At 39.3% G+C, this 13,295-nt stretch overlaps 1 protein-coding gene across 5 annotated transcripts in view; it reads left to right on the top strand.

Annotated features, from left to right (window-relative positions):
* LCOR (ligand dependent nuclear receptor corepressor) overlaps window positions 1-13,295 on the top strand; it is a 53,667-nt gene that overhangs the window by 22,260 nt on the left and 18,112 nt on the right. For all 5 annotated transcript variants that reach the window (XM_083615234.1, XM_083615235.1, XM_083615233.1 and 2 more), the window contains 3 exons: window positions 1,027-1,092; window positions 1,503-1,582; window positions 12,251-12,383. Coding sequence is in view for 1 of the 5 variants with exons in the window: in XM_083615233.1 (XP_083471359.1) it covers window positions 1,027-1,092; window positions 1,503-1,582; window positions 12,251-12,383 (279 nt within the window). In the remaining 4 variants the exon portion in view is untranslated. The remainder of the gene's footprint in view (window positions 1-1,026; window positions 1,093-1,502; window positions 1,583-12,250; window positions 12,384-13,295) is intronic.

Raw genomic sequence — 13,295 nt, 5'->3', positions numbered from 1 at the left:
AGCTAATGTCTGTAACACATCCAAATTTGCAATATGGTTCTTGTGTATACTTTATAAATGAAAGTACAACCACTGGGTTGTGAAGCTTGTTGGAGAGAGAGAGAGTCATGCATCTCTAAAGCAAAATTGCCCTGTATTGCACTCTATTGTGGCTCCAAAAATAGCTGTTGCATTGCTTTTTTTCAAGGCTTTCTTGAAAAAAATTCATTTTCTTTCTTGACTTCAAATATTGTAGTAAAAGTAGAAATTATACAAGTACAATACTGTTAAGTATATGTGGAGATTATACTATAAAATCCCAAAAAATGTGTCTTATTTTTCAGAGTAAACTCTGGCAGAATTAACAAATGTCTCCTAAAATGTCCCTGGTATATTTTCTAGAATGTGCCCCTTTCCTTATGGTATGGGTAACGGGTAGCTAGTTTGGCTATCTCTTTAGCTGCAAGCCATGATTTAGATTAACACTGAATTTACATTTACAAATAGTGGCAATAATTGGGTGGTGGTGGTAGAATCTTTTAGAACACAAACACACTGCACTCTTTAAAAAGGCATAGAAAATCTTCTCTGTAATAAACAAGCTCATACACAATGCATGCACACTGTATTTTGCTGTTTCCTTTGCACCTTAGTGGCTTTCCTTTTTCTAAGAAATACTAAGGCTTGAAGTTCAAAATCTTTGCTTTAAAATGTGATCTATAAGATGAGGCAAAAATACATATTTTTTATAACCTTAAAAGAGTGGTAGATTTTTGTGGAAAAATTAATTACATTGATACACAAACATTTCCATTTTTTCTACCATATATTTCTTAATTATTAATATAGTTATTTAGTGTAACTCTTAAAGATAATATACATAAAGGCTCATTTCTCCTCCCCCAATTTATTTGTCATGATTGACCAGGAGGCCTTGAGTTCATTGCATAAAAGCATCCAAGGAACAGATGAATAAAGAACCATTTTCAATATTCTGACAGTAACATATATTATAGAGAAAGCTAACTATTCTTTCTTTGCTTTTAGGATTTGAAAGTATTCTAGAAGGGCTGTTTGGACCTGAATTATTAAAAGATCTGAGTTTGTTTAAAGGTATTACATCTCCCCCCCTTTTTTTGCCTTGATCTGCATTTCTAATGACAAAATCAACCTCTGCTCTGCCTCTAGAAAATGTATGTTACCTTGGTGATTTGTGCTTTTTCCCTCCCCCCAGGCAATGCTCACAGTTAGTTTCATATTGGCTAAAATTACTAATGAGCATGCCTTCATCTCTGTATAACTGGCAGTGGTTTTGGTGTTGCTTAGGAAAATCAGCTTTGTGTGTAGGCAAATATTATACTTTTGTAACATTGTGGAATTAAAAGCATGACAAAATTCAAATTTGTGTTTTCTGAATTTCACCAAGTGTCTTCTAAATCATGTAGTGAATTGGGAATGAGCTTTAGCCATAAGCAAGTTGTGGTCTTTATAGATATGAAGTAACGGCTTCTTCTTCTTCACAGACTTTGAGCCTGAAGGTGTCTCTGATTGGTCTTTTGATGAAAATTGTCTTTTCTGCTGTTTGAGACGAGAGAAAGTGAAGGTAACAATGCAAATATGCTCAGTCGTTTTAAAAAAAGGATTTGGGTTTTTATCTGGCTTTAGTTTGGCAAAATAGTAATGGGTAAAGGAACCTACATTTGCTTCCTTAAAGTAAAAGGACATCAAACAAAGGAAAAAGAAAAAGAAAATTGGGCAGTGGAGGTCTTTTTCTTTTACTCATTTCCTATTTAGAGGAATCTGTATTGTCAAGGGGTGCTTAAATTCTATGTTGTATGTGAAGGCAAATGGTACTCAATTCCTTCAGTGATTGCCAACTGTGAGGTTCAGTCTATAGGAGCTACCTAGCATGTCACTTTGTCTGTGATTGCAATATAGAGTCATTTTTCCTATGTGCACTCTGTGGAGATCTGTTGCTTCACTGCAATGAAGTTGTGCCATAAGAACAACAGAAAGCTATATCTGCCAGAATCTGACTTCATTGCTTGGTTGTGGTTCTTGTATAAGTATCTAGCATGTGGGTAGAGTTCAGTCTGATGGCAGCTGTTTCATTCTCTGCACACATTAATCCACAATTACAATATTATTAGCTTTGCACCTTCTTTTCTTGGCATAGTGGACTGTGTACTACATTCACAAGCTTTTCTACTAATCTTTAAATAAGCTATGCACCTTTGTCAGTAAACTCAGGAGATACTGCAGTTACTTGCGGAGTCCAATGTCTAGAGGAGCGACAAGTGCCTTGCTGTTTTTGGAAGTGCACACTGTACACACCACCACTGTCCTTTTTTGTATCATTATTAAAGCGGGGAGAAGAAAGTATTTTGTAATCTAGGCAGATCAGAATGTGGACTGCTTGGAAAGCAGATGTTAGTGACCCTAATTTTAAGTGTAGGAACAGCACTATGCTTATGGCACTTCTCACCTCACTGCAAGTTCTCTACCTAATTCATTCTTGTTTCCATTCTGAATCCATATATGGCTATTACAGCATTAGGCAGGCGCTTGAGCTGATGCATGTAGGGTACATATCCTTAAGCCTAGGGTCCAAAGTGTGGGGACTGTGGTGCCCTCAGACACCTCCTTGGTGCCTGCCAAGACCCGCTGCCCTGCCTAATATTTAATTTTTAAAAAACTGATAATTGTTTTGTTTGGGGGAAAGTTGCCTGCTTTTTCTTTGGCCTGCATTTTGTTTGTTTTGGTGTGTGTGTGTCTCTGTGACCATGTAGGTGTGTTTGGCCTGTTTTTGGAGGGTCCTGGGCACTGCCTGTTCTTCTGTGAAATGGTCCTGGGGCTCATAAAGTTTGGAGACCCCTGATTTATGTCCTTATGCAGTGAATATTAATCTGTTTTCAGGAAGATGGATATGAATTTGCTGTGTCCCTGTGGGTGGCGCTGTGGTGTAAACCGCAAAGCCTAGGGCTTGCCGATCAGAAGGGCAGCGGCTCGAATCCCCGCGATGGGGTGAGCTCCCGTTGCTCGGTCCTTGCTCCTGCCAACGTAGCAGTTCGAAAGCTTGTGCAAGTAGATAAATAGGTACCGCTCTGGTGGGAAGGTAAACGGCGTTTCCATGCGCTGCTCTGGTTTGCCAGAAGTGGGTTAGTCATCCTGGCCACATGACCCGGAAGCTGTACGCCAGCTCCCTCGGCCAGTAAAGCAAGATGAGCGCTGTAACCCCAGAGTCATCCGCAACTGCACCTAACGGTCAGGGGTCCCTTTACCTTTATCTTTACTCAGTCATGCTGAAGGTATTGAACATTTGGTCTTTTAGCTCAGTTCTAAAGTTGCAGATTGTTTTTGTCCTGTGAAAAATGAATGCTAGATAAAATAAATTTAAGCTGGGTTGATATGTTACATGGCTAGTGTTACTATGCAGTTGCCATCCTAAGTTATGATTGCAATTTTCTTTTGAGCTTTGTTAAATGTATTTTCTCTCAGGTGATGGAGAGACAATTCAACAAGGCACTTAGAGACAAAAGCTCTAACAAGCATAACTTTAGGACAACATCCAATATATTCATCTGCTTGCAGAATAGGATTTCTGATTTCTTTTCTCCCCCTACTGCCTCTGTGTGCCCCCAGTATTTGCTCTGGAGAGTGTCTCAATCCTCTGAAACAGATTGGAGGTTTATAAGAGGTTGCAGGGGGAAGAGAGAAAGGAGAAGCCCTCTTGTGTGAGCACTGCATTGGATATCACTGTTAGATAATAAGACATTTGAGGAAAATCTGGAGGGATGAATGTCCTGATAAGAAAGGTGTTTTTTTCCAGAATATACATAAAAGAGTTTTAAAAATAGAAATATATTTGATAGGAACTCTAATTAGTTTTGTATTTTAGATGAGCACAGAACATTTATTTTAAGGTAAACTGTCAGTGTAAATGTAACATTAAATATAATATGACTTTTGTTTTTTGTTTTTAAAAAGAAAACTTTTCCAATCTGCTTTATCCCATTTTGGGGCAAGGTTCTAGAGTGTGTGGTGGCACCTCAGTTTGAGTGGAGGAGACTGATTAGATCTGCCTTGCTGGGATGGGACTTGGAGGCACTCTTTAACAGCGGGTCCCTTCCTGGAGGGGCAGCAAACACAGAAGGTGATGCTGGGGGACTTCTGTTTGATGTCTTGGCTGTTGACCTGCAGGGTTCCTCAGGGTTCTATACTGTTATTTAACATTTACATGAAACTGCTGGGAGAGGTTTCTAGAGTTTGGGGGCTCGGTGTCACTAGTATGCTGATGACACCCACAGCTCTATTTCTCCTTTCCACCTAAATCCAAGAAAGCTGTCTTGGTTCTAAAATGGTGCCTGTCATCAGTAATGGACTGGGTGACAGTGAACAAATTGAAACTGAATCTAGACAAGACAGTAGTGGTCATTTGGAAGGCGGAACAGGGAACAGGGATTCAGGCTGTGCTGAATGGGGGTAACACTTCCTTGAAGACACAGGTTTGCAGTTTCGGTGTGCTCTTGAACTTAGCCCTGGGCCTGGATGCCCAGGTCTCTGTAGGGGCAAGAAGTGCATTTGCACAGTTAAAGATTGTGTGCCAACTGTACCCCTTGATCACTGGCCACAGTGATATACTCCTTAGTTACATCCCATTTGGATGCCTGTAACACACACTACACTTTGCAAACTTCAACTGGCTCAAAGAGCTGCAGCCAGATTGGGGCCCAGGGTTGGTTATAGGAAGCATATGTCTCCCTTACTATAACAGCTCCACTGGCTACCAGTCTGTTTCCAGGCACAATTCAAAGTGCTGGTTACAACCTATTGCCCTACAGGGCCTAGGTCCAAGCTATCTGAAAGACCGTATTCCCTCATATGAGAACTTCAGAGGAGGCTCTTCTCTCAGTTCTGCCACCCTCACAGGCGCGCTTGGTAGGGAGCGTTCTCAGTGGCTGCTCCCAGAGTTTGGAATTCACTCCTTAGAGAAGCTACATTGGCTCGCTCCTTGTTGTATTTCTGCCTGCAGGTGAAGAGTTCCTTGCTTCAACATGTTTTTGTGAACTGACTGTTTTAATGAAAGAGCTGATGCTGTGTTGTAATTATTGATATGATTTTAACAGATTCTATATATGTATATAGTTTTAATTCTATTGATGTTTCATTTTTTTTAATGATTGTTATGTTTTTAGCAGTTCTTACTTTTATCTGTAAGCTGCCTTGAGTTCCGTCAGAGAAAAAGGCAGGGGATAAATCAATAAATACTAACATCAGGGAATCATTCTTTCTCTTTGTCAGATACAAAATATCAAAACTCTCAAAAATTTCTATTTGGCGTTAATTCCTTTTTATTATCTATATTCATTTTACATATTTTATGGGGAAACTTTGTTTTTTTAATTGGAATTTTATTTACAACATAACACAACCCCCCACCCCCACCCCACAGTGAACATAACATACAACAATACAAACAACCAAATAAAAGACTTCCTTTATCCTGTATCTGGCCTCCTTATTTACTTCGTATAAATTGTGTCCTTTATGAATAATTATTAAGATTTTTCTAATTATAACTTAAATATCCACAAAGTCTCCTGCAGACATTAATTGAAACAAGTCCAGGTATGTATTTTAGGGGACTGTTTTGTGAAGTATTCTCTGCATTTCCCCCCATGCTTTTTGAAACTTGTCTAGTGTGATCTCTAATTGCCTCTGTTAATCTAGTCAGTTCAATGTACTCTAACAGTTTATCTTGCCATTCCTTTTTTGTTGGCACAGTTTCTTTTTTCCAGTTTTTAGCAATTAGGATCCTTGCCGCTCCTGTGGCATCAAGGAATATTTTCTGATCATCTCTTGCTATGCCTGTGTCCGTTATCCCTAGTAGAAAAGCTTCTGTATTTTTCATAAAGTTATACTTAAACATTTTGTTAAGCTTATCATACACTGTGTTCCAGAAGCTTTTGATTTTTTTCACAGGTCCACCACACATGTATAAGTGTCCCCTCTGTTTTACCACACCTCCAGCACAGATTTGTTTTTGTCTTATACATTTTAGCTATTTTGGTAGGTGTTAAGAAACTTTGATGGCATGCATGTACTTGTGGTCTGTACTCCATGACCCTTTGTACAGTTATGCCTGAGTCCACTGAGGGAAGTAGATCAGTCCCATGTCACTTTTAAGAAGCTGGATAGGGATCTGTGTGGAGTGCTCATTTTGATCCACAAGTGTCCAAGCTTAGCAGAAGTTTCCTTGTTGCATATGTGGAACCTTTTTTGTACTCTTCTCTTAGACAAGAGGCAATGATGATGCCTGTTTCACAGAGATTCTGTCATAGATCAGTGATAGGGTGTTAAGATTGTAACCAAAGTATCTGCATTGCAGATGGCTATGCTGTGCAATAATGGTGTTGCTTTGCATTGCTTTTATCATTTTTATTTATAGAAATATTTATATACTGCCAACTCATAAAATATCAAGGTGATGTACAACAGTATATACAATAAAACATAACATGCAATGAAAACTAAAACCCCCCAATAGTAATTGTTAAAATGACTGGCTAATCAGGAAAGTTTAAATAACTTCATAAACCTGTCAGCATAAAAAGTTCTTCATGAGACACCCGAAAGTCAGTAGCGAGGATACCTCATGAATCTGTGGTGGAAGAATATTCTACAGCATGGGCCTGGCAACACTAAATGCCCAACCTCTGGTTGAAGCCAGTTGGACCTCTGTAATTTAGGGAACAACTAATTGCTCCTCTGGATTATCTTAATGATTGAGTTTGGATATAAGGGCTCAGGTGGTCCTTAAGGTATCCTGGACTCGAGTTGTTCAGGGCTTTATATATTACCACAAGAGCCTGGAACCTGGTCCCAGTAGCAAATGGACAGCCAATGCACATAGTTTAGCAGAGTTCTTACATGCCATTGGCAGTTTGCCTGCATCAGCAGTCTAGCCAGTTGGTCATCCATGCCTTGTAGAATGGCATATTAGGTGTAGATTCTGTGTATTACACTTGAGACTCTAGGATATTTAGGCTGTTCCTGGGAGTATATGGGTATGGTTTGCATAAGCTCGTTCTTAGATGATGCTGGTGCCACTGATAATGTTTTTGTACAAGGTGCAATATGCTGAATAGATTTCTTGCTGGCAACAGTTTCAGATGGTAAAGGATAGAGGTAGCAGAAAGGCAATTTATTTGAGGCAGTGGGGCAAGAGCCTAGCTGTGTGAGAGCAACATCCCAACCTCAACTCCTGAGCTTTGTCTTGTTGGCCCTGTTTCACTAATCAGAATAGTGGACCACAAAATTTGGGTGCAATATGTTGTTTGTTCATGAGTTCATTGCCCCATAACATAGTTTCCAAGTGCAGTTATTGGTGTCCCCAACTGTGAAGTCCCACAGAGGATGGGGAAACTAGCTGGAGTGGTTGACAGTTCAATGACCATTGTGGATGGATTGAGTCAGTGAATGCTCAAATCCCCAGGTCATTTCTCGCTTTCTGTTCATTTTCCATCTTCCCCTGTATTTTCACTGTTGGCTATTCATTCTGTATTTTATGAGCCTAAGATTTTAAGGTGTTTTAATGATTTAACTGTACACCACCTTAGTTTTTTTAAATGAGTTGGTGGATTATAAATAAAAATAATTATTTGGCTACATTCTAGAAGTTGGCACTTCTAGGTGAGGCAGGAATGAGGGGCCTGCCAGATCATCATGGCTGATGAGGAGTGATTACTCATTGGGAAGATGTTAAACTCCATTCTGGTGGCTATTGCAGCACGGCAGTTAGTGCCTCAGTTATCCCTTTGTGGGCACTGTTACATACACATGATATGTGTGAAGTCTGTGGTGGTGTGCAGGAGAGGTGTTCCTGCGCTTAAACCACCTCCAATAGTGTCAAGTAAATGGATTAACTAATTCAGCTCTCTCAGTTCTTCTGGTGGTTTCAAGTAGTGTGCAAAGGATTGCTTCTTCTCCAGGCTATCTTAGCTGTTTGTGTGATACCAAGTAGGGAAGCATCCTTGCCTTAGTGGGTATTGCATCGTAGTTTGCAATGCAAAAAAGATGCATGCCAACAGTAGTATCAGAGAGTTTGCACCTGAGATGCATGGTGCCCTGATGGTGGAACTCCCTTACCCTTCATTTACAGTTGACGACAGTGCTTTTTTCTGGGGGTACTCAAGGTTACGTAGTACCAGCACCTTTTTTCCTAGAAGAAAAGCACTGCTTAAAAATGTGGCACTTAATGTAACAACTTCATGGTGAGTACCGGCACCTTTTTTCTAGAAGAAAACACTGGTTGGTGGCAACTCTTGTTAGCTTTCAGCACTAGTTGAAGACCTACTTAACCACCTGGGCTTTGGATTGAATCTGTGTCACTGCACTTTCTAAATAGCTATTGAACTATGTATGTTTTATTGTTCATTGATTGCTTGATTTTTAATTCATTTTATTGTTTTATACTCTTGTTTCAGATCATTTTATTAAGAAAAGTAGGTACCAAATGTGTGTGTGTGTGTGTGTGTGTGTGTGTGTGTGTGTTCGTGTGTGTTCATTGCAAAGGAGTGGATTGGTCAGTGCACAAGAAAGCCTCAATCTGTATCCCCATTCCATCAGTCTTGCTGAGGAATCCATGACCCATACATGCTCCTCTTGTCATTGTGGTCACCTTATATTCTCCATAATTGAGGTGGGGTTTAGATGTTGGAAAATTTAATGTTAGGGACTGTATGCAGCTTTCCAGAGGAGCATATTGCACTGAAGTTATTTTTTATTTATTTAACATTTATTTTCAGCCTATTACAACAAAATACTACTAAGTAGTTTACAGTAGGCAGTCATAGTTTACTTTAGTCATGATTATTCTGCCATGTATTTTCTGGTTGTGCTCCTTATGCAAGAAAGGATAGTATAGAGTTGTTAGATCAAGCACTGCTAGTGAGCAGAGTGCTTGAAATCCAAGGCCTTGGTTGTTTGTGCTTGGCATTCCTTTAGTAGCTTCTCCTGGGGGCTTACCTGGGTATAAACATTTCTTGATCTTGGTGCTGATCATTTGCCCATCCCTGTTCTGGGTGTATGTTAAGATACACTTTGGTGTTAAACTGGCCTCCCCCTCCCTTGGTTACCTGTGCTGGTGCTTTGTGTTGCATCTTGTGTTTCAGCTTAAGAGTTGAAAATTCTGTTTGGCATTTGTGTCCAGAATCCTAATGCAGATCATAATGCAGATCCTTCAGCCTTGCTGAAGCTACAGTAGGATTGGTTCTGGCCAGTGCCTGATTGGCAAAGCACTTGGGAACCCTATCTATGCACTGTTGAGTTGCCTTGTGGAAGAATGTGTGACATGAATAAATACTGTAGAATTCCTTGGGAAAGTCAGAACACACAAATGTTCTATTTTTCTTTGTTTTCTGTAGCACTTTTTTATCAGCACCCTGTTATCCTTGGGTTTGTGTACAGTACATTTTCACTAAAGTTTCCCATAGCCAAGTTCTTTCTTGTGATCCTATGTATTGTGGTTCTATAGGTCAAGAGTGGTGTAAGCCCTTGCTGTGATCTGGATACATGAGATATCCTTCACTGTTGCTTTTTTGTACCAAGGTTTGCTGGGGCTACATAATACCCTACCTAGCCTTAGTCTGAGGGTGGTTGATGTTTTGGAACTGTTGAGCATATTGTGTTTTGTGTTATTAGCCTATGTTTGACAGTGTGCTATATACCAGCACACAGGGTGGTTCATTCCTTGAAGACATTTGGTGCCTAACTGTCATTGATCCACTTCTTTATTCCTTCCTTACAATTCCTTTTCGATCCATTTTTGTCCTTCACCGCTATAACACCATATTCAGTTGGCATATGTGGACAGCAGCAACCCTATTCAATGAAGCCAGTGTTACTGAAAGTATTTTTTAAAAAGTGTTGTGAGTTCTTTACTGATATATACTAACATTAGGTACCTTGTTCTATGCAAGGGATTTTTACCTGTAAGGAAAGGATGGATTTTCAGACAAAGCAGAATAAAGTAGAGTCTTAAAATTCATGTGAGCACTTCTGTTTCAAAAATTGAATCAAACAGGCAGCAAGGTAAACTAAATTGTGCCAAGAAAAAAATAAAATTATTTAGCCTTTATAAATTATGCATAGGTTGAAGAGCTTAAGCCAAGCTGCTTATTTTGCATAATTCTGGCAAGGAGTTATGTGGGATATTAAAGGTATAAGTTGCCTGAAGCACTTGGGAGAGTGTTTCTTAAGACATGCTAGACACTTTACCTCATACCCAATCTCTTAACGGGCATTGATCATATATTTTAAAGTCCGTTCTTTTTCTTTGTTCCCATTGTATGTGTGTGTTGAAGGGCAATGTTTTGATGACCTTTCGGATCCTTTCGGATTAAGAACCTAAAAATGGATCTGTCCATTCTGTTGTGCTCAGCATTCTGTTTCCAACAGTGGTGAATAATAACTAGAAAGCTCAGAAATAGAACAGAATGATAATGGGTGTCTCCTGTTGTTTCAGTTCTAGACTTGGATTCTGAAGGGTATGTTGCTTCTTGAACATGAGCATAACATTTAGGTAATGTGTCTAATATTCATTGATAGGTTTATATCTACTAGACCCCATCTTGTCTTATAGAAATTTCATGTTATTTATATATTGTGTGGGGTGAAATAATTATTTATGAGAACCTACAAATGGAAAGAGGTGTGTTTCTCCCCCTCCACTTGTTTTGTTACATCAAAACTAGGGTGAGCACACCATCTTGTCATTCTCTTCACTATAGGACAAGAAAGGCTCTACCGAGCATTTCTTTTCATTTCCATCTATAACATTCAGGAACTACTTACATGTGCTCCCATAGTTAAAGCAATATTTCAAAGGCTGTGACCTTGATTATCATTTGTGCACCTTTACTACTTCTATAATACCTTTTGGAGATATTCACTTGCCAGTATGGTTTAACATCTGTATAATGTCACTGGGTTGAGATGGTTAGACTATTGGAAAGAGTTGCATGTGGATAACATCAAACTCTTTATTTTGGATCCAGCAGCATCTGTCCTCATCCTGCACAAATACCTACAGACTATTTTGGATAAGAATTAATCAACAGGGATTTAATGGAGACAGGGGGAAATTCCTGTTGAATGTAATCACACTCCTCTTAAAGAACCTGGTTTGCTGCTTGGCAATATCTTTTGAATCCAGGTTTCTTCTTGGAAAGGCCAGGTGGCAACCATGGCCATGAGTGCTATCTAGTGGTTGCATATGGAAAGTAGGGACTTTGTAACTGTTTCCTGTATTAGTGATTTCACAGACTGCTGTGCTTGATGTGGGATTTCTTTTAAAGAGGTCTATTTCAGATGTAAAGTTCCCAATTTCTTAAATAGGGGTAAGAGCATTAACAAACTGAATTTCATTGTGTGCTTATGATTGGGTTCTCAGACAGTCATTTTTTCATAAAATCTTGACTCTGGAGATTTAAGTTCAACCTTGACAGAAAATGGATAGGTTACTTACATGCCTAACGGGGCATGTGATTTGACCTCAGTGTTGATCAGTTTCCTTAGGTACTTTGGATGTACTCTCCCTAAATATAGTTTATGAGTAGTGTGGTAGAGGTTTTGATGGAAAGGGACTTTTAGGTGCGTGGGAGGAGAAAAATGAAGTAGTTTTTTTTTGGAGGGCAGGAGAAAATGGTAAAATTTTCAAGACTGGGGCACAGAACTTAGTAGTAAAAGCAGCAGCGGCAACATAATCCCCCCACATATTTTCCTTGAACCAATTTTCCCTTGCCCCTTCACATAATGTAGAGTTGCAATCAGCAGCCAGGCAGGTTGCCACTCCACCCCCCCCCCATGCCTTGGTTGGAACAACCCTGTGTTTGATCAGTTTGAAGTGAAAATTTTGAGTACTTTTCCTTATATGGTAAATTTTATTAAATAATGAAAAGATGGTTCTACCTTTCTTGTTTTGTATTTAATATTGTGACTTTGTTGGTGCATTCATCATTTAAGATGAATTAAGATCCTGAATATATTTACTCAGATGTATCTGCCACCGAGTTTAGTGGAAACTGTTTCTTAACAAATGTGCAGCCCTAAATGTTAAGCAATGAGAGATGGCTGACAAATTCTGACATATATTCCAAATTGTATCAGATCAAATTGTATCACTGTCTTTACAGTGAGCAGTTTTTTTAAAGTCAGCATAAAAAAGAAGAGGTGTTTATATTTTTACATTTGTATTAAATATTTTTCATAGGAACACTTAGTCAGTCTGGATGAGCCAGCTTTGGAAGTTGGGCACCAAGCTCTGCTTAGACAAGAGCAAGCGAAAATCATTCGGTTCGAGAGGCAAGCGGAAGAATTTATCCATGCAGTCTTTTATCGAAAAGGTTGGTCATGATGAAAGAATGAAATTAATACTCTAACTGGCTTGCATGCTTGGCTAACTGATCTTTTTAATATACTTTTTTTGAGATAGCCATGTATTATTTCCATAAAATCTCAAGGTTTTTTATCTGTACAAATAATCTATAAAAGACACTGGTTGACACCTTTAAATATATCTTGCACCTGACATGCTTCCCAAGCACTTCCCAGAGGCCCAACAATTACCTGGTTTTCAGGAATTTGTGAAGTGCTGCATACAGGGAAGAACAAGACTTTTGAACTATCTCCTGAGTCCTTTGACTCCTGTGGCCCAATGTTGATGTATCAATCTGCTGGTGTTATTGTGATGTTAGATGATTGACATTTGGGCAGTCCTACCCACCTGTTAGAAGTTGGCTCACAGAGTTGAGGGGAGATAAAGTTCTGTCCCACTGGGCCCGAAAGGCTCACCACCCTCTGGGTAGTTTTTGCTCTAAATTTTGTCTCCATGCAGCGGTGCCATGTGCTTTTTTTCTAGAAAAAGAGGTGCCATGAACACTTCTCTTTTTCTCTTATAATGACAATCACACCCACCTGGAACTGAGTTCTGCTGAGTTCTAGCTGAAAAAACGCCCTTGTAGTGCCCAAGATTTCTCAGGCAGCTGGACTGGTGGGAAGAGAAGAATTTTAGGGAGTTACTAATAACAGCATTTACACAGCAGAGTTTGTGTTCAAAGTACCGTACATATATTATGTCAGAACCAGTAAATAGGCAAATATTATATCCATGTGGTTGTGGGGAAGGTAAGAGAAATTGTGGATTTAAGATGGCTTGTCTAATTCTACCTAGAGAATTTCGGCTTAGGCGAGATTCACATTGATAATTTATTAGTTCGTGCTCTTTAGCTCAGCTTATTTTGATGACAGATTATTGC

This window comes from Podarcis filfolensis, assembly GCF_964270895.1.
Source record: "Podarcis filfolensis genome assembly, chromosome: 5".
Taxonomy (NCBI): domain Eukaryota; kingdom Metazoa; phylum Chordata; class Lepidosauria; order Squamata; family Lacertidae; genus Podarcis; species Podarcis filfolensis.
The sequence above is the reverse complement of the archived record's forward strand: the minus strand, read 5'-3'. Positions and strand labels throughout refer to the sequence as shown.